General features: G+C 40.6%; 2 protein-coding genes across 14 annotated transcripts in view; both read left to right on the plus strand.

Moving 5' to 3' along the window:
- Positions 1-10,963, plus strand: part of BICD1 (BICD cargo adaptor 1) — a 171,561-nt gene extending 160,598 nt beyond the window's left edge. For 7 of the 13 annotated variants that reach the window (XM_077178301.1, XM_077178306.1, XM_054631673.2 and 4 more), the window contains one exon: positions 5,180-5,409. In XM_077178301.1, coding sequence (XP_077034416.1) covers positions 5,180-5,267 — 88 coding nt within the window. In that variant the 3' untranslated portion in view covers positions 5,268-5,409. Of the gene's footprint in view, positions 1-5,179 lie in introns of all 13 variants that reach the window. The other 6 variants (XM_077178300.1, XM_077178302.1, XM_054631672.2 and 3 more) reach the window with 3 other exon arrangements.
- A 9,525-nt stretch (positions 10,964-20,488) lies between these two features.
- FGD4 (FYVE, RhoGEF and PH domain containing 4) overlaps positions 20,489-21,217 on the plus strand; it is a 106,504-nt gene continuing 105,775 nt past the window's right edge. The window contains exon 1 of the mRNA XM_054631984.2: positions 20,489-20,507. The gene's annotated coding sequence lies outside the window, so the exon portion shown is untranslated. The remainder of the gene's footprint in view (positions 20,508-21,217) is intronic.

Below are 21,217 nucleotides of genomic sequence, written 5' to 3' on the forward strand. Positions count from 1 at the left end.
AGGACATTACAACGATTTTATCTGTTCATGGCACATTCTCTGCTAATATTCACTTATGTCTATGCTCTCACTTGAAATAATTTACATTGTTTTTAGGCATTTGCCTGAACTGCAGTGACCAAGTTATTGCCTTTCTTTTACTGCCTACAAAGTGGAAGTACTATTATCTTCTTTACTATGTAAGAGCAATATGAAAGTTTTACTGAGAAGTTGGTGTAAACTCATTATAACTGGAAAGTATAATTTACTGATTTGCACTTTGGAGTTCTACAGCTCACTGAAAAAAATTACAAGTTACATTTAAAATCCTTCATATGCTGGTAAAGTGATGCTCCTGTATTTTAGATGTTAGAGCAATTTGAGATTAGCAATAGGTGCTTTTGGACACATGGAAAGTTAACATCAACACATCTTATTTTAACCCTATTAATTTAATTAAAGGCTATTCTGTTCCTTCCAGAGCTACTCTCCAGTGATGAATATGCTCAAATACCATCCCTCTCTACATGCAAACCATCAATTGCTTCTATAATTTTAAAATATCTTCTCAGAAATCTGCAAACATTACCTTGTTCTGAGAATTAAAGTATGGTTAATATTTTAAAAACTTCAGATCAGTCACCCTACAAACAGCACACACCTTACACACTTAGCTGAAAAATTGACTTTCAGGTGGCTATTGTTTTTTACCACTAGATTTGTACTTGTCTGGTGAAGTCAAAACAACACTGATTTTAGTATTTTCACCCTGCTGCCTTGCTTGCCTCAGCCACATCACCTGCCCAGCTCTGTAAAGCAATGAAGCATAACAATAGATTTAATGCAAGTCAGCATGATGACATAAATTGTTGAGCTGTTTAAATAAAGTAATTGGAATCTGGAGTAAAATTTGAGGGCATTTGAGGACCAATTAGACTTACTGAGGTTTGGATTTTCTAAATGCAGCAGAGAAGGAAGCCAGGAGCTTGTCCCACCATTCCTTGTCCTATGATTGTCCCTGAAGTCACTCATTTTAAGAGAGAGCTGTGCTTGTTTTTTCTAGTCTCCAACACAATTCTTGCAATAATGTGACCTCTGAGTGGCATTTCAGCCAGGACTAACCAAGAGCTGGTTAAGGCTTGTGCTTCACACAGATGTTTTCCACATCCTGCAATATCTAATCATGTTGAAACCAGTTAATACACCTGACCATAGCACAGATAGATTCACAGAGAGCTTTCCCTCATTCATTAGCTATACTATGGTTTTTAACTGGGACTTGATAACTCTGGCATCTTTAGTAATTGTGATTCCAGCACACAGGCTTTGGTAAATCTCACTAGATAAGCAAGGTATTTTCAAGCCAAATGAGACTCCAGGGCAGATGTAGTCAATTCATTTTAGCTTTACATTGGTCTTTTTGCTTGAATCTGCATGTTTCAACTGAAACTTGATTGGAGGATCTGTGAGAACTTTCCTTATGAGATTTTTTTAAATTAAATTGATGCAACAGTGCCCAAAAATCTCACTCTGCCTTGCATGCATCACCTCAGTTTCTAGGTCTAGGGATATGGGGCAAGCAACCAAATCCAGGCCTGCCCTGACAATGACTAGATTCTATTCCCCCTTCCCTGGGGTAGCACCTGTAGCTATCTGTCTGATGGACTGTATTGGACAAGACTAAAATATTGCCATTGTCCAATATCAAAAAGAGCATGCCCATGTTTGGATTGCATTCAGGTTTCTGTTGAATGCATTGAAAACCTCATTTCCATTATCAGAGGCCAAAACTCTAGGCCCAAATTATCTATTAAAAAAACAAAAACAAACCACAACTCCCCAGTACCTCAAATTAAATTAATAATATAAAGTAATACAAAATAATGCTTTTATTTATATTAAGTAGGAAATAAATTTTTAAAAGGGTAAAATATGCAACTTAACACACGCAAAATTTCTGCATTCTGAAAATATCATTGGTCTGTTTATATTTTCCTTTGGTGATTTGTTACAGTTATAATCAATGCCAGACAATGTTGCATGTGAATGACATCTCTAAGCCATAACAGAGTACTTACAAACACTGAAGGGCTTTGCACACCATTTTCCAGTTAATTTTAGAAATACATAATTAGTATTTTGAGTGCCAGGGAAATCAAATAAAAGAGCTGCATAAAGCCAGACAATAATACTAACACAAAAAAATTGCATAGACTTTATTCATCAATTGAATGAATACATCCCCAAATGATACTGGCATTTAAAGAGATGTTCACAAAAAGTCTGTAAAAACCAAATGGTTTTAAAACTACACATATCCCATTGGGTGAATGTAACAATGTTCTTCCTTATTCTCTGTTTATAGTCAAAAACTCAAGTTCTTCCATGTCTCTGTCTTGCTTTGTGTTATTAATCTGCCCTGCCATCCTCTGCTGTCTGTGACTGCCAGTGTGTCTGATAGCTCAGCTCCAGGACCTGCTGCCACCAGCACCTCTACTGCCATAAAAAGCACATTGAATGCCACGTGTCACTTGCTGATTCTGATATATTTTTAGTTTATGTACTGCTACAGCAAATCTGCATTAATGAACTGGATGAATTGTGTTTCTGAAGAGAGAAAGGTATAACAGCAGAGTTTTAGAAAAAGATTTGAATCTAGTGGAGCTGCAGGTGATGTGTTTATGTATGCTACTATAAAGGTGCCTGATAACCCTGACATTTTTTTTCTCTTCCTAGTGCCCTTAATATTTATTATTGATTGAAAAGGAGATAGCGAGACAAATTTTTCTATTTCTTCTGTCCACAAAGTGTGCTTATATTTCAAAGTAAGAAGCAATGCAGAATTACCAGGAAAAGAAAATTAATATAACTCCAAGCACAGTGCTTAGAATTGCTAATCTGAGCATAGCCTGGGATAGTGTGTAGTACAGCTTTTACAGTCATGGCTGGCTCTGTACTGAAGGTCATGCCATAAAGTTGTTTATATTTGTGTAGGGGAGAATCTTATGTGTCTCAAGGAGGTTCTTTCAGGCCACTGATGCTGTACATAACTAGTTGCAATTTCAGCCATTTCCTCACCAGTCCTCTCCCTCAGAGCATGAGCATCTTTTGTTGCTTATTTTTAAAGTTAGGAAGGAAGCCTCAAAAGGCAAACACATCTCTGAGCAAGGAATGTGTGTGCTGAGTTTCTGTTCCTCTCTGGCAATTATAGGAGTCCTGTTTAAAAAGAAACAAGGCAGCAAGGGAGAAGACTAAGCCAGTCTTTGCAGGGTTGTGTAATCACCTCCTTGTTTGTCTTCCCCATATGGGATGTTAAGAGTCTAATTCAGTTTTCTGTCTCTGAAGGAATTAAGGCTAGTGCTTCTCCTAAGCCTATCTTGAAAACTTAGGAGGTGCTGAAGCCAGGAGCTGGCTCTTGATGAGTGGATAAGTTTGAGAGTAAATACAGAGCTTTTGGGTCAATCTGCAGTCACTCCTGACACAGTCATTGGTGTGGAGCAGGTAAAGATCTCAATGAGATCCCTCTGTGGATGCTGTATCTGCATCTGCATGTGGCAGAATATGACAGAAGGAAAGGATGGATACAGCCATGGAAAGAATTACTTCTTCTGAGGGGTCATAGTCCATAACACTACACACTTTGGGCCTGAACTGTTAGACAGCTGAGCATAAAACAAAGCTTGTGTGACCCTGAGCTTCTATAACCCTCTCACCACCCATTTTGCACTCAGGAAACTCATCTTCAGGAGCATTACTGGGAAACAGGATCTAACTTAAAACATGCAATTTTATGACCTTCAAATAAGCCCAGAGGTGCAAGGACTGTAGCTCCTGTAGAATTGTGTATTTGAGGTTAAAGCCTCTCAGATTTTCTGATTTGAAAATGTGGACATTGCCATCAAGTTACTTAATGGTGATGGTGCACACTTTCTTTCTTCAGTCAAACACAATGACATCTCTTTGTTTCCTAAAGTAAATGCTGTGTGTGGAAACCAAAGACATTTTCAGTACTGCTGGCATTTCCAGTAGCATTTTTCCAAACACCTCTGGCATTTCAAATTGATTCATTTCCAGCAATAGGCTAATTGCATTCCTTCAGCCAGAACTCCAATAGTCTGTGCTGCAGAGATAATATGTAAAAGCACAGTTTCTAAAGGAGGAAAACAGAGAAGGCAAATTCTCTTGAAGACAGAGACATAAATGATGGTGCTTTATCATACATCACAGTGCTGAGCTTGGAATAACTTCAACACTGTAGAACATTTGAAGCATTAGGGGAAAAACTCGTCCTAGACACATTAAAGAACTGGGGGGTTTGGTATTTTTCTCCTTTTTTTCCTTTTCCTTCTCTTTATAATGAATTTTTTTTTTGCATTTTGTTTTGGTATCTTGTTTTTCTACAGCTCTGCACTAAGAAGTGGGGTGTGGTTGTGTTAGCTGCCCCTTTTCTTTGTTGCTACTCCAGCCCCTGTAAGCTGGTTCTGACCTTTCTGCACAATGTGCCAGTGAGTGCTATAAATGCACTCTAGACAGGTGAATTAATTAAGTTGTTATCAGACAAATTGTACATGAGAAACAATCAAATGACAGAATGAAAAGGAATTGAGCAGCACAAAACCCTGAAGAAAACAAAACATAAGAAATCCCCACACTTCGGGAGTGTAAATTACATAACGTGTAATGGTTAAGGGGCCTGATGAAGAAGGCTACACTGTATTTGTACAAATCAATTAGTAAATAGGTGAAATTCAGTAAGATACCACATTTTCACAGAGCTATGAAACCTGATTTCCAGCCTGGCACTGTCCTTCATTTCAAAAAAGGGAATCAGCTGCATATAGAAAATCTTTAATACTCATGTAAAGATGGCACCTGCATCTTGTCCTTCAAATTTGCTCTCCCATTTCACAGATGCATTTTTTTCTCCACACAGCCTTTGTCATCCCAGCATGCAAACAGCAATTGTGTACAGGAATTGTGAAGTGGGATATCTGGTCCACCTCACAAACACATCCAGGTCTCACTGACTTGCTGTGCACTGAGAGTTTTCTGTATGTATGCTGTGTGTCTGAGGATATGGATTTAGAGATGAGGCTTCATCCCTTTTTAAAGTTCATCTCCAGCCCTGTACTATTTACATGCTTGTAAAAAGTTTGCCTTGTATTTTAAGCACTTTTTCTCTTTTCTTTTTAATTTTCAGTCCTAATGCTCTTCCAGAAGAGCAGCCACATTCCAGCTCTCAGTGTGCCCCTCTCAGCTGTCTCTCTAAGCCTCCTCCTTACCCCTAATCTTCATATGCAACGTAAGAGAAAATGCAAACAGAGTGGAGCTCATGCAACAAAGGTTGGGATTGTTCCCAACAAGTGGGTGGACAATCCTGCCTTGTTGCTGCATTGGCAAGTCTGGATTCATATCCCCTGCTCTGGCAACTGAGGGAAGGTTGAGAAGAAGAACACAAAGCACAGAGCCCAACCTATCAAGAAGACTTTTTATGGTTCCTCTGATTGTACTCAAACTGTGCTATCACAACTGAAGTGTAGTGAAATTTAACATCTCAACAAAAATGTTCCTCCCAGCTGCTTGGCTTTACCTCTGAAATGATGAGAGACTTAAGCCAATGTTAAAAAAAATATGTTACAAAAATCCTACCCTCACATCCTCTAAGTTCAGCCATAGGAACCAGTTCAAATTTCTTTTTGTCTTCAAGGGTGTGATATTTATTTCTTACTTTATTTGCACCAGAATTTTGTGTTTATAAAATGTAGTCCTTTTTTTTTTTTTTTTTTTTTGGTGAGAGTTATATTTAACTAATTTTATTTTTTAAATCCAAGCAGAAATAGCTTCAGTGAAGAATGACTGTGTTAATATTAAAAAAAGGCTTGTTGCATTGGCCAGCATACGGCCAATTTTTATTGCACAAAAATGTTGGAAATGGGTTGAATTGGAATGTTAACAATGACTGTATATTTTGCTGCTGCACTGATATTGTTTATGCACTTGTTGTTTTTTAATTCCTATTACACTAGCTTCTGGTTTTGTTCTAGCTCTTCACTGAAAGATAATTATTAAGCCTAAGAAGGAGATGAAAGGATAATGTACTGATTTGTTTTCAGTTGTTTGCTTGCATTGTAATTATACTTCTCGCATCATGAATTGGTGCTGTTTTTTGGGATTACTTTCTATTTGGTATCTGAGAAAGAAAATCTAAAATAAGTCAAATGCTGTGTGCTAATTGAGAACATTCTTTCCTCCCACTCCCATATTCAGGATCCTAGCTCGAGGCCTTACCAGGAAAGGCTAGTTTGAGTGGGGAAGTCGTGTGCATTTCGTGTGAAGTATTCTGTGGAGAAAGAACTCCTGCAGGTAGGGTTGGTGGTGTGGATCAAAGTCAGCAGGACTTTACTGTAGTGCATTTTTTCCTTGCCAAAAATCAACAGACACAGAACCTTAGCTCATGTCAGTTTATGACAAATACTCAGGTGATCAACACTACGCAGACTCTATCGCAACAGTGCACAGTGTTCCTAGTTAAAGATTCTTTCCTGTAAAAGCTGAGTAAGCCTGTTTTTTTTCTTAAAAGCAGTGAGTTTCAGAACAAAATTCAGGATAGAGGAATTTATTTTGCACAGTATACCTGGCAGCGAGGAAAGTGGCTAAACGGAGGGTTCAGCATCTGTGGGTTTCCCATCTGCTCATGGAGAAACTTCTAGCTGGAGAAACTAGTCTGCAGTGCTGCCTACTTGTTGGTAACTAGCAGGCTCCTTGTTTTGTTAGGTGGCCTTAATTTATTTACAGAAGAGAGGCTTGGGTATTTCCACATGTCTTTATTCCTTCTCTGCAGCACATGTTTGACCGACAAGTGGGAAACACAGTACAGCCTAAGGTACAGGGCAGCTGGGGAAAACAATTGCTGCAGGTGTGGCTGGAACAATTCTTTCAAATTCTGCCTGAATCTGAGAAAATGAAGTCAGTTTTTTTAGTAACAGTGCTTACCAAATGTTACAATACAGAAACCATCAGCAGAGGAAAGAATCGGTGACCACTCAGTGTGCCTAACAAATCATTCTTACCATAGTACCAAGAACAAAGGTGCTGTAAATAGAAATATTTTATGTCATCAACAACGTCTGTCGTGTAACCTTGGCAAAGCAGCTGAGCTGTAGTAACAAAACACTCAGAGATAGAGAAAATAGGAACAAACTGATACCCAGTCCCGATCAGATCAAACAGGTAACACTTGGCAGTGTTGTGACTTTGTTTTCCATGGGGTTCACATGATTCTTCTCATATACCTTTACATCACTATTCAGTATCATAATTAAACTGCCTGTTGTCTTGTCATAGAAAGGTCAAGTAAAACTTGTTCAGCTCCATCATGGTGTCTGACACTGAGTTTAGCTGCTATTTTGATTTTTTTAAAAATCCCCATAGTATTTTGTCTGAGGCAAATTCAGCTTTCAAAAAGCATCTCCAGATTCCTGACCTTGTCTGACTGGTGTAAGAATATCTGTGTCCAACAAAGACAGCTACTGTATATTGTCAATAAGAGAAGGAGTTTGCTTAGCACTTTGAATGCAATTACCACTGACTGCACTTGGAATAGTTTTTCCTATTTTCGTATCCAAATCAAAGGCATTTTCCTACACTTTATTTAAGCAGTAATTCCATGAAATACATTTCCTTTCTACATAGATACAAATTTATTGGGGAAAAAAAAGGTATCAAAACAGTTTAGAAACATATGCATGTCCATGTGAATCAAGAGTTATGAAAGAACATCCAGTGGTATGGAAGTTGTGGCCCTGTTTTATAGAAATAAATGTTTTTATTCTCTTAAGTTTTAAATTTTTAATTCCTAAGTTTTCAATTTACATTTTTTTATATGTAATAAAATGTAATTGTTGGAAATGTGAGAGAACTAGAAACAAATCAACTTTGATGTACAAATGGTTGTAGTTATTGCATTGTAAGTTATAAAACTCTGTAGGTCCCTGGGACAACTTTTGTCAGTTAACCAGTATAAAATAAAATAAAATACATACCTTGAACTTAAGATGAAAACCTCTTCTTTGTTATATATTGATTGATAATATAAAACTTTGTGAGAGATTTTGTAGGGAATATTTACATGCAGACAAAACCAGAAACAAAAGCCTGGGGTTTTTTAAGGGTTGCAAAATACTACATTTTGCCCATTTAAAATTAATTAATGTTGTGTTGATATCTATTCTGATTTTTAAGGATTAAGAAAAAATGATACATATATTTGTAATGGTTGAGTATACTTAGAAACACTACTATGTGTTCTACTCAGTAAGGAGGCAATTCAAATCCTGACTTTTATGTCTGAAACACAGCTTTTGTTCTCTATGATAGCCTTGAAGTTTCTTTGGATTTGAAATAGCCTACTCAAAATAGGGTCATTTAGGTCAAAACAGGAGCATTTTGGTTTGGGTTTTATTTTCTGATGTAGTGAAAAATGATTCCTTGTTCAGTGAAATGATCTGCTTGTGGAAATCCAGTTAATAGGAAATGTGTGAGGAGAAGAAGAAAAGGAAAGAAATAGAAAAAAAAAAACAAACATAAAAGGAGAAAAAGATGAAAAATAAATTTTAAAGTATAATAGTAGGGAAAAATATATTTTCTATCAGTCAGAACATATATGGAGGTTTTAAAGAAAGAGGACATAACTGTTTTTCATGCTAATTGTATAGAATTTTCTGCCTTCTAAATGGGGGCAGAAGTGATATTCTTTCTGATTGATCTGATTGACAGGTTGGCATCTCTGTGCTTACTCTATCCACATTTTTCACAGTAAATTAATGTAATCATAGCTATACAGCAGAGTTCGTAGAATGAAACTGTAATTAATGCTGCAAGTTTTAATGCCAAGTGGATTTTCAGTTTGTTTTTTATTTTAAAAACAATGAAGAAGTTGTTTAAGCCATTTACCATATTAATGTGTGTACATAAAGGAGATTATGTTATGAACTATAACCTCACTTATGAAATTTGACCTCACCTATGAAGGCTGCTCACCATAATTATGTTGGAACTACTTAAGTAAGCTGTTAGTAAAATCTGACACAGTCCTTATCCCACTGGGAATGACACCCAGAGTCTGGGCCCTAATTTTGGTACCAACCTTCTGGTTCATCCTGCATTGCCAAAGTCAGTAGCTGTGCTGCCAGCTCCACTTATAGCTGGACTGACCATCATCATCATCATCATCATCCTAAGGTATAGATTACATCAGCCTTTCTGAGGTCTGTTCCTTTCTTTGGCAGAAGATGCATATCCACTGAAGTTACAGTAAATTTCTTTCTTTTGTTCCTCGGGAATCTTTGTTTGAGAATGGCAGGGACTGATGTTTTACCTTTGAAGTATGATAATTGCTATAGTTACCTCTTTAAAAATTCCAGTCATCACTTCTACTTCAGTTTTCCTTTGCTGTGTGTGCAGTGAGTCTGAAAGGGATAGATACTATTCAGATGTTTTTTAACCATTAAGGGTTTTTTTTTTTTAGTGTAATTAAGCATCCTGTGGAAAAGAAATAAAAAAGCAATTGCCTTTTGCCTTCAGGCACAAATACATCAAAATATGCAATGGAAAATGTGTGCATGACATTGTTAACATCGTGTAGCTTCTCCATATCCATAACTAAGCTAGAAAATTCTTATTTCTTGTGTGATATGCATATTCCTATTGCTAGGAGGGCAAGAGAACTATCACAAAGAGTCTGTATCTTTCATTTGGAGGTGCACAGCTTAAATCCTTATTGGTTTTTAATCTGTTTCCTGTGGAGTTCTTGAAAATCCCCTTTGTGAAATGTAATGGCAACCAAGTGACAAAGTGACAAAAGGTAAAGGAAAAATCCAATATTTCATTACTGGAGTTAATGTGTGGGCAGACTCTGGGTGATAGAGCCTTGTATTTCAAAAGTGTCTTTCTACAAAGCTATTTGTTTTGATTATCATGATTTGCTGTACAAGAGTGGATAAGAGTGTATGTTTTTTCTCAGTGTTAGTAATCGGAGTTTTTATTGAATACGTGGTTGCTCGATTTCAAAAATATTTTGGAAAATCAATAAAGAGAAGCATTTGATAAAAGTTTCAAATAGACTGGCTTGCTAGCTAGTTGGTATTTTATCAGCTATGAGCAAGAAATAAGAGTAATCTAGCTTGTTTTATTATTATTTCTCCTATTCACAGATATGGCTATGTGTGCTATGCCAGTGATAAATTAAGTCCATTTTATTACTTATTTCCCTATTGATTTTCAGCCCTGTGGTTTGACTGTTAAAGGGTTAATTAACTTGATCCTTTGTAAACAATTAAAAAAAAAAGAAAACTGATGTTTTGTGATTTTTGTAATCTATTGAATGTTTCCATTTGCATGATGTTCTGTATTTAATGAACCATACAGATTGCTGTGTTCCTTTCAAAAGAGTTTTAGCATTGGTGGAGTTTGTGACAAACACAAATTTGTATACTGTATGTTTACTGCTGTAATAACTCAGCTACTCCTATGTTGAATTGACATTATGTTGTCCTGCCTTCTTGGGGTTAAATGATGAAGTGTTTCTAGGTGGTGAAGAATATAAAAGTATATATGTTCATTTGCTAAAGACTGAATATTGGAAACTCTTCTTGTTGCTACTTTATGCTGAAAGCAAAAAAGTTAAATAAATCTTGTTTCCAAAAATGCATCCTTTATTTTTAAAATTGAAGTAATTCTCATGTTAACTTTTCCTTGTCCTTGTAGACAATCCTAGATTAATACCTTGTGAGGGATTCATAAAGTCTGTGCTTGTACATGTGTAATATGATCATGCAGTCAAATGGTTGGGAAAAACACTCTAGTGCTGAAGAAAATAATTAAAAGAAGCTGATATACTGATTCTTACATCTTTATGTTCCAATTAAAATTACAGTGTAATGCATAACTGTTCCAGTGAATAAACTGGCCATTTTTGTTCATTTAACACCATTCTGTCTGGTCTACTTCTATTTATAGCAGTCTGCAGTGCTTAGAATTTCACATTCTTAGAGATCAATCAAAGGTATCAAAGAGGAAATTAAGAAGGGAAATCAAAGGAAAAGGGAATCAGAATTAAGCCAAGATGCTTCCTCTGTTTCATGAGTTTGAGGCAGATACTAAAATACAGTTTCCCCATATAGTGTTTCTAGCAGATTTGTGTGATCTCTGAAATGCTGCAACCTCTGCACAAACTTTCAGCACAAGGACGCTCTGTAAGATGAAGATCTCCATCCTCAGGGGATGTGGAAGCAAAAGAGCTGAAGTCAACATAAATTTGGCTTGGGAATGCTGTACCACACCTGCTTTTTTACAGTTAGAAACATCCTTTTGCCTTGCAGAAGAGCCATGCTCTGAAAGCAAAGAGGTGAAAATCCCCCTACGTTAATCCAGGAGCTCGGCCCTGGCAGGAAGGTGGCTGCTGCAGCTCCTCCAGTGAACCTTCCTGCTCCTAGGGTCCCTGAGGGGTAGAAAATGTCCAGCTTTTAGAAGTGGGTCAGGAAGATTGTGGAGGAAGGGTTGCATCTCCAAGCTTGCTGTGGTGTCAGTGGGAACTGTTGGACAGCTGGGTTGGTTTTTTGCTGGCTGGGGAGGTGCTTTGAATAGAAACACAATTGTGCATGGTCACAGAAATGGAGTCTGAGAGCTGTATTTAGCTGGGTTCTTCCCACTTGTCTCTTTTCTTCCTTTTTCTCACCTAGCAGGGGTTGTTCTCCCACATTACCTTTTCTCATTGCAGAAGTGCCTTGGGCAACAGTGTTCCACTGTGATTTAGCAGAAGTGGGACTGCTAGAATTTTTTTACCCTGGCTACTCCTCTTTTTCAATTTTGAGTTAAGGGTTTCTGTGAGTTGAAGCAGACTTCTCTTCTTCAGTGTGTTTTGAAAGCAGTGTCACAGAGGACTACGCCTTGTGGAAATGTTCTGATTTCAAAGATGGTTTGAGAAACTTCTAACCCATATTGCTCCTTCTCCTTTTTCTGTGTCATCCCTTCAGCTGGTCCTGTGCAGGGCTCTGAGAGGCAATGGTATGAGTAAGGTCACTGAAATAAACTGGGGAGAAAAACCCAACAAACTGAAAAAAACCCTCAAAAATATAACTTTTGTTTCCAAAGAAAATGTCTGTGTGATTTCTGCCTTGGGAGGAAGCATTACTCCATATTCTGGAGCAGGAGGTAACTTCTGAACATTGTGAACTGTTGGTTTTCTGCTATATACACACCAGATTTTAATTGGAAAGATCCTGAAGCTGAAGTTTACAGTGCCTGTGGCAGCAATTCTTGGTTTCTAGCTACCTCCCTTAATAAATCCTGCAGTTATGCATAAAGAAATGCAGAGCACTTCCAGTTGTGCCTAAAGGCAGCAGGAGCTGTGGTTTGACTCTCCTAACACTATAAAACACTGACAGGACACTGGCAAGTGAGGTATGCAGGAAAAAAATTACAGCATAATTTTGAACAATGCTGAAACCTTGGTTTCATTTGACCAATAATAAGAACAGAGATACTAATTATGGAGAGGGCCTGACAGCCACATCTTCTAGCAGCCCATGAATGACAAACAGGGAAGATTTTTTATATAGAACAAGATGGAGGGGGAAAATGGAGATAAAATAGATAGTCATAATTATGTGCATCCTGGGAAAAATTATTTGGAATAAAGCCAGTTCTCATCTATTTGTTTATGGTAAAGGCACAGGCACAACTGCTTTCTTTTCAGTAGAAGGTTTGAGTGATTGCCTGGATGGAAGAAGAAAGTCTTAACTTTGCACAAAAATAAGGCTCAGTGCTATAGTTGTCAACTCAGCAGAAGCTTAATAAACTAGTAAAAAATATTGACCTTTGCAAGATGGATCTTCTTTCCTTCTTGACTAGAGTGGTATATTAGAAAACACATACTTCCTTCATTATTATTTATATATTCTCTTGTATCACAGTGGAAGTATCCAGCTTGAGGAATATGATTTCTTGGCTGGTTTTAGAGAAAAAAAAAAGTTTAATTTATTGTAACACCAATTTATGATTGAGAAAATATTATTTGTGAGAAAGCTCTATGTGAGGGGAGGAAAGAAGGAATTTCATATCCTTTAACTGAGTTATTAGGGACCTTTGGAAATAAATAATGAGACACTTGTTTCCATTTACATTAATTCATAGGATTTCCTACCTGTGGAGGGTTTTAATATTTTTAAGCATTGATTATGTCTCAAGGAAATTGATTTTTGCTATTCAATGTTGTCATATTGGTTGAAGCTATTTACTCAGATTGGAAACATGTTATGGAAAGTAACATTGGGTGCAGAGCTTCCTCGAAGAGCAAATTCTGAATGTAGAGGATGTGAGCCCAATATCTGGTGACCAGTTTGTGATTCAACTTCAGCCTTGCAAACCATAACATCAGAATTTACATAAATGCACTCAATAAAAATACCAACAATCTCAAATTCCTACACTACTCAAAAGGAAAATGCCTCTGTGAAGCCACCATGGCTTTCAAAGGTTTTTGTTATCTTAGACAAATGCAGGGTAACTATTTTTATCTTCAGAGCACTCTATGCATATTAATTCTTTCCCAAAACATCTCTGCAAGTTGGGTGCTGTTATCTCTCACCTGCAGATAGGCAAATTAAGAGTGTGTGATGGGAAAACACCAACACTCAATGAAGTGATTACGTGCAATCCTTCACCTCTCCACATGCCTCACCCTGCTCAAGCTAAATACCAAAGTGGTTTTAGATGTGGGCAGGAAGGTGAGTTATGTACTCCATGTGGTACATACACTGCCCCAGAACCTGCCTTGCTCAAGGGCTGGACTTGGTTCAGAGCTTTTTTTCCTATTTCTGCAGTGCTTAGTATTGATAGAGATTCACTATAAATAGCTGGAGTTTAACATACTCTTGCTGGTTTTAATTTCTGAAGACCTATGCCCTCCTTCTGACTGTCTGCCAGGCTTGTAAACTAAAATGGCAACTTGACTCACAGACCCAAGACAAAAATAATGCCTGAACATGGGAAAACTTTTCTTTCCCCAACAATGATAGCTCAGTAAAATATAGATGCTCTTACTCTGGTAAAGAACATTAATTTCCTTTTAAGTGACTCAAACCCATTAAAAGGGTGTTCAAAACCATGACTATAAATCTGTGACAAAGCACAAATGGAGATTCTGGAGGTTCTGGAGTTTCAGACCCCTCATCTGTGCAAATGTGCTTAGTTTATCTCTCCTGGAATATAAACCCATACCACATTTCATTATGGAAAGGTACAGCCATTTGCAGTCCATAAAGCCTAGCATAGCTATACACTGTAAAGATAGTTTGAAGTACTAAGTTCCAAAATTAGACAACGTTAGATATCTGGGGCTAAAAATAAGTTTAAAAAATTATAAATATGAATAGAATGTTATTTTTTTAGATGCAGGATAAAACAGCAAGTTGAAGTTGAATACGACCAACATTTATATCCTTTTCACAGTCATATAATAACATTTTATCCCAGAAATATCCAAGGGAGTCTGTGGAATGCAGAACAGAATGGAGGAAAACAAGGGAGGAAAACTTGAGAGGAGTCTGCAAATGCAGCAACAGCTTTGAAGTCTTCCTGTTTTAAGTCACCATAAATTATTAAGAAGTATGCTGAAACTCCTGTGCATGTACCATATGCCTTTTTAGAAGTAATTTGAAGTACCTGACAGCTTGGTTTTTACAACAAGGAAAACCCAAAAGTTAGGACAGTATTGCAATATTAAGACTGGTATATTTTCTTCCAGAGCTGGAAGTTATAATTAGGCCTTTATTTTCACAACGTGTTTTATCAGCCATATGCTCTACCTGTGTTGATTTGTTAAGCAGAGAACCAAAACATTTTGCTTTACTGTTTAGGTAAGCGTTCACAGAGGGACAGTGGTTAATATTTAATGTATCCAGCACCTTAGCAATACATGACTCTTCAAACAAAGTGCCTCTCCTGTGGAGACAGAGGGAGTTGGGGTTGTTCAGCCTGGAGGAGTGAAGGCTCCAAGGAAATCCTAGAGCATCTTCCCACTAAACCCCACTTAAGGTGTCTCAAATGATGAGATCTTTTAAATTTTTTATTTTTTATTTTTTTTTATTTCCAACCTGGCTGTTGATTGTCACTACAGAATAAAAGATGAGAGAGAAAAGTAGAACATTTTCTGGAGCATAGCTTGCTTCCTCTCTCCTTTCTGCTAACATGACCTTATGGACCTTTGGTTTTGCTTGTAGTTAATGCAAGTCAAAGCTAAAGCCCTGTTGCTAATGGAATCTAAATGACTGACATCAATTGGATAGTGAGACACAGTTCATTAATCTGTGGTGATGATAATGAGGAATATTCCAACTTCTAAAAGCAATCAGTCTTTCCAAATCTAAAAGCAATGAGTGCTTCTCTGCAAGACTAACAAAACTGATTAGAGGGAGCAATTACTCCCTGTAAGCAGCAATCCTTCAGTAAAACTAAGGGATGTGTTTGATACCTTTATCTCAACCTATTTTCAGTGAATTCCAAGAATTTGCTTGCAATATACCAAATGCTTCTGTGCTGCAAAAAAGGGGTGAGACAAAATTACCAACGAAGCAATATGTAGCAGGGATGTTTCTTCCTCTAATTATCATTCTGCTGTTCTTGCAAGGCTACATGTTAGCACCCATCTGTGTGATAGAGGGAGAAGTCTTGGCTCTAGGGGGCTATAAATAGCATTCTTTATTGCAGTAGCTGAAAGTGGACAGAACCTGCTGCTGGATAGTCCCCATCATTATCTTCAATGGGGCCTAAAATGATAACAGGGAGAAAGAGATTAAACACAATATTGTTCCTTCTTACCCAGTCAAGCAAGGCAGAACAGAGATTTGTATTGTATGATATTGTATTAGAAGCATGGTTTGGACAAAAGAAGCCTGCCATGGATTTTCTCCTGAGGGCTATCTACCCATCCAGTTTTGTTCCAGCAGTTAATACTTGGGATTTGTCTGACCCCTCTTAGATTGCTTGTTCTGGGTTACTTCTGATGTTTGACCCCAAGTCTCACTGTTGGCCCTGCAGCTCCTTCCTAAGATAGGGCAGTAAGTCACAAAATAGCCCAAGTGCTTTTTCGTATGCTGGAAACCAGAATAATGCCACGCATTGAGGCTCCCCACCCTGTTCTGACACACACACACACACACACACACCTTGGGTGCTATGCAGGGAACAAGCACCAGGTCTCAGTCCCTCTCCTCTGAGCCACTCCCCAGTCTGAGAAGCAAAGCCTGCAGCCCCTGGCTGGAAGCCCCACTGTGGCTTTGGGTGCTGGGTGCTGCCTTTGCCTGCATCACAATTTGGGGGAGGTCAAGTATCTGCCTCAAATCCTCTTGCTTAGCCTGGGTATCAGTGTCACACACTGCAGTGGCTTTGTGCACTCTAGCTGCTGCTGTCATGGAAGAGACTTTTCATCTGGAATGTGCATGAGGGTCTGAGATGAGTGAAATTCTTCTCTAATTAGTATCCTACTCAATCTTCTGCTCTACTGGTTCTTGTTCTTCATTATACTGCCCTGCCTGCAGAACTGGTTTGTTGGCTTAAATGCAGTTCACACAAGATTCAAACTGTCTGGTGAATTAAACAATAACTTAGGCAGGACTTGGCTTGGTTACCTATGTATCTAATATGAATTTTCTATACTATAGCCTATATTCTAATTCAGTTTTTATTTGGAGTTTCATACCTAACAGAACACATCTCAAGGCATCATTCTCTCGGACCTCTGAGAAGTTACTGTCTAAATCAGTTTGAAATAAACTATAAACAAGTTGATGTTTTTATTGTTTAGAAAGTCTTAGAAATCTTCTTGTGTTAGGTGCTGAGTTCATGCATCTTCTCTCTCAGTGTCCTGTGGATTAATGCTCTAAAACTATGTTACTACACAGATTTTCTGTGGGGTACAGCACAAGATAGTACTTGGAGAAATCAAAGCTAGATGCCTTGAACTGAATCATGGAACAGATTTATAGTGCAACTATGGAGAAAGTAAAGTTAAATTCCAGCAGAAAAAAAGAATCTCGACCAACGGCAACAACATAAATGGTCTTACTCAAGGAGTTAGTGAAAATCAAGTCTTCTGAATGTTGCTTCCGTTAGTAAAATATTAATCCAAAGAGGTTTACAGGAAGAACAATGGTTTACGTGCAAAGTGATGCATTTGTTTTCTCACAAACTAAACCAAGATTGCCTATAAAGTCCTGTTTCCCTGAATGCTTTGGGTCTCCAGCAGCACAAGCTGAATGCTTCCATGACTTTCACGCACCAGAAGCACTCTTTCAACTTTTTCTTGAGGCTGTCTTGCCAGCTGTCCTTGCTCTCTTTCTCCACCTCTGTGGCTTCTGCAGGGTTTCTGGTGTTGCTCCCACATGCAGACAAGGTACAGTTAAATCAAGTCTGCACCACTGCATTTCTCACTGCTTCCACAAAAGCCTTGGAGCTGGATGGCCCAGCTATTGCCCATGCTGGGTTGGCTGTGCCTTGCTGGTGACCAGAGGGGTGTGTAACTCCTCCTGCCCTTTTCCTGGGGTGGGAAGTGTGCTGCAAGGCTCTTGGCCAAGCAGTGCCATTTTCTGACCTTGATGTTTTAAGTAGCATTGACAGTACTGCCTACATGTAAGTTTATTTTTCTGTTCTCAGATCCCTTCTCCAGTTATTACACTAATCTTTTAATCATTTAGGGTGACGATTTCCAAGATAATACTTATCTCTGACTGACCTTTTACACTTAAAGTGTTTCTCCTTTTGCTGACGCTGCCAAAGGACTCTGTCTGTGCCCGGAGATGGAGAACAAGAGGGATTGAGAGTACAGAAAAGGAGGAAGGTCGTGCCAAGAGGGGCGGAAGTTTTTTACCCTGTCAAAGCAGGCGGAACAGAGCAGCTGCTGGTGTACAGCAGCTCAGAGCCAGCTTGAAGCAGCTGCTCCAGGTCTGTGTGTAACTAGCTGAAAAGAAGAGAGACGGTAAGCTGCTCTGGGAACCCTGCACCACACTGCAGAGCACAAATGCTTTGCAATTACTGGGAACTTGCTGTCTGCCTGGATTTCTTCTATCACAGGCTGTCACGTCACTGCTTTAAATATGTCAGCGTGCTTCAGGGGGATTTCCTCAAGAAAAGGAGCTTTTGTGACCAATTTTCTGATGCCACGGAGTTGGCATGAGTCTATTCTCTGAGGTGACCTTTATTTTCCAGAGTGACACTGTAATAAGCTACCACTCACTGATAACATCAAACAAAATTAGCACAGTTCCTACCATTTGGATAAGATTTGTAGGGTGTGTTTGCCCTTGCTTCCTTAGCTGCTTTCCTTCCAGGAGCAAAGCTCTGTGTTTAAAGAGGTAAGTACAAAGTTCAGTAATAAGTGATACATGCATGTCCATATGCCCAGCCCTAGTCAGGTGACTGAAGTCAGGACATAAATCAGTCTTTTATCTCTGAGCCACTGCTTTTTTTTTTGAATGTTTGCATAAGTCAAACAGAATGTTTGCAATTGCAAGCAGACAAAAAGGATCCAGGAGGTGATCTGGCTGCTTCATTTTTATTGGGAACTGAAGGGGGTGGCTGTAAGAGATCAAGCCTCTTCTGGCAGAGTATGATTACAGAGACCAAAAGACTGAGATCATTGGCACATGGTGGCAGATGTCCCAGCTGCACCAGTTCTCCCCCAACCCCTGCTCACTGCTGACACTGAAAGCAGAAGATTTACTCACTTGGCTTCTGCCTTATGATCCTTCACTACTTCATGTGTGGTAGGGGAAAACCACCACATCCTCTCTCTCCTGCCGTGTCCCCCAGGGGTCAGACACTGCTGGTGCTTCACACAGCTGGTCCCCTGACATCAGCAGGTGGTGTGTTACTGTCCTGCATGCCAAGAAAGCCTCCTGGAAAAGACTCAGCAGGATCCTCAGAGCCCTGTAGTGCAGGACTTTGATGCCCCATCGTGTGGTTCCCCCCTGCAGATGTGCTGTACACATCTGTGGCTCTGTGGGTGCTGACAAAAGGTATCCTTGTTCCTTGGGACTCAAGGAAGTTGTGAAGTCAGCTGCTTGCCTGAGCAGTCCATAAAATCTCATTTTGGAATATGTAAAACCTAAGAGTGGCTGTATGTGTCAAATGAAAGGTCTTGCCTGCCCACTTTCCATCTCTGACAGTGGTCAAAAAGAGATGTAAGAGCAGGGTAAGTACAGAGGGGAACTTCCCCAGTATATTTTCTCAGGCCCCAGCAATTCATGGTTTCCTGGCAATTAAAGGTTGTGTTGGACTGCTGCCAAAGGGATACCACTCCTGGAGCGTAGCTGACTGCACTCCTCTTTTGTGAGGAAATCCTCCAGCTACAGCTGTTGGCAAATGAGGCAGCATGCTCCAAAACAGGAGGCCACCTTTAGGGAAGCCCTAAAACCTTGGGTTTCCAAAGGTGAGGAAATCTCTGTGTAGTGGGAGCACTGTTTCTCAACTGCTTTGCCCCAAACTGCACCACATCAAGCTCCCTGACAGATTTCAAAGCTCTTAGCAGGCTTGCTCTCACAGTGGCACAGGTGGAGATGTTTTTCCTCTGAACATCGTGTTTTGGTTAACCAGGTAAACAGCTGCTTTCAGGCACTGCTGCTGCAGAACCGATTCTAATCTCAAAGCAGCATAGCCTGCTGATTGCCTTTCCCATTGATGAAAATTTAGCGACTTTGGCAAAGAGGCAAGAGCTCTGGCCAGGATGGAATTATTATTGATGAAAGAATTGCAGCTCCATCCTTGGCATCAAAACTCACTTTTAAGTGCTGGCACTCAGAGATACCTTGGAGTCCCAGCACCAATGTTCTCGCTGGACACGGGGGACTGTGTTATGGGCAGCTCATTTAATGTCAGGTACGGTGTCTGACACCCCTGGAGGAGCTGGGCCTCCCCTGGCAGGGCCGGCATTGCGGGGGGACAGCGCGGCCGGCCACAGGAACAGGAAGGGGAGCGGGGCCGGGGTCTCCCGGCGAGGCTCCGGAGGAAGCAGAGCGGGTGCGGTCCCCTCAGGGGGAACTTGTGCCGTGGGCACCGGGCTCGAACAAAGTCACCGCGAATCGCGGGCCGGGCCGGGGCCGTGCAGGGCTGCGAGTGGCCGTGAGTCGCCGTGCAGGCGGGGGAGCTGGCCCGGGGCAGGTAGCGAGGGCAGGGCTGAGGGCGGGAGGCGGTGCCGGGCAGGTGCCGCTCCGCTCCGGGCGAGGCGGGAGCGGCCGCAGGTGAGGCCCGAGCGATGCAGGCGGGCGCTGAGGGAGGCGCTGCCCTCGGGGCAGTGCGGGGGACCCTGCGGAGCCCCCGGCCCCTGCCTCAATCCGTCTTTCTCCGTTTCTCGGCCGCCCCGAGGACCAGCGGAGCGGAGGGAGCGCACTTCAGGAGGGTGGCGATCCGCAGGAAATCCAGCGCCGCTCCCGGAGCCGCAGGAGCAGCGCCCGCCGGAGCCCCGAGCCCGGCCGCAGGTGAGAGCGCAGCGCGCCGGGCAGCGGGAGCGTCGCTCTGCCCCCGGGTGGGCTCCCAGGGGCTCCCTGCCTTCCTCCCCCTTCTCTGAACGAGCAGAGGGTGCTGCTCACCTGCCAGAGCCGGGGAGATTCCCCTGTCCACTTCCGCCGTGCGGGGCTGGTGGCCGGCGTGGGGCCGGGTGAACTCGGGGGCTCATCGGGAGAGAGCTCCTCGGGCCTTCGGAGCTCATACCTTCAGCACGAAACGTACTCAAGTTGTACTTTTTATTCATGTCCATTTACACTGTTCCATATGAGACTATTGTAACACGTATTTTTATATCTAAGAGTTTTGTGCTGGCAGTTCTTAGGATGGCAGGAAAGCAATGTTCCCCCTGTGGCAGACCGTGTCTTGCACCTGCCCCTCCCCAGTGCCTCCCTCTTTTCCCCCTTCAGCAACAACCTGTGCTGGACTTGTCCGGCACGTTACACTTCAGGAGGCAGCTGCGTAATGTCGAAAGGGACAGACGGACTCAGGCTGGTTACCTGCGTTGCCTTGGCCACCCTGAAGAAGTACTGTGGTAAAATCTGAGCTTCAGAAAGGTGTCCTTTATCAGCAAGTTAACACACACACACACACACACACACACACACACACACACACATGCCCACACACACATATTTCCAGGTCCAAGCTCTGTGGTGTGACAGCAAGTGTGATGTGCTGTTCT

Source organism: Agelaius phoeniceus, chromosome 5, assembly GCF_051311805.1.
Source record: "Agelaius phoeniceus isolate bAgePho1 chromosome 5, bAgePho1.hap1, whole genome shotgun sequence".
Classification (NCBI taxonomy): Eukaryota; Metazoa; Chordata; class Aves; order Passeriformes; family Icteridae; genus Agelaius; species Agelaius phoeniceus.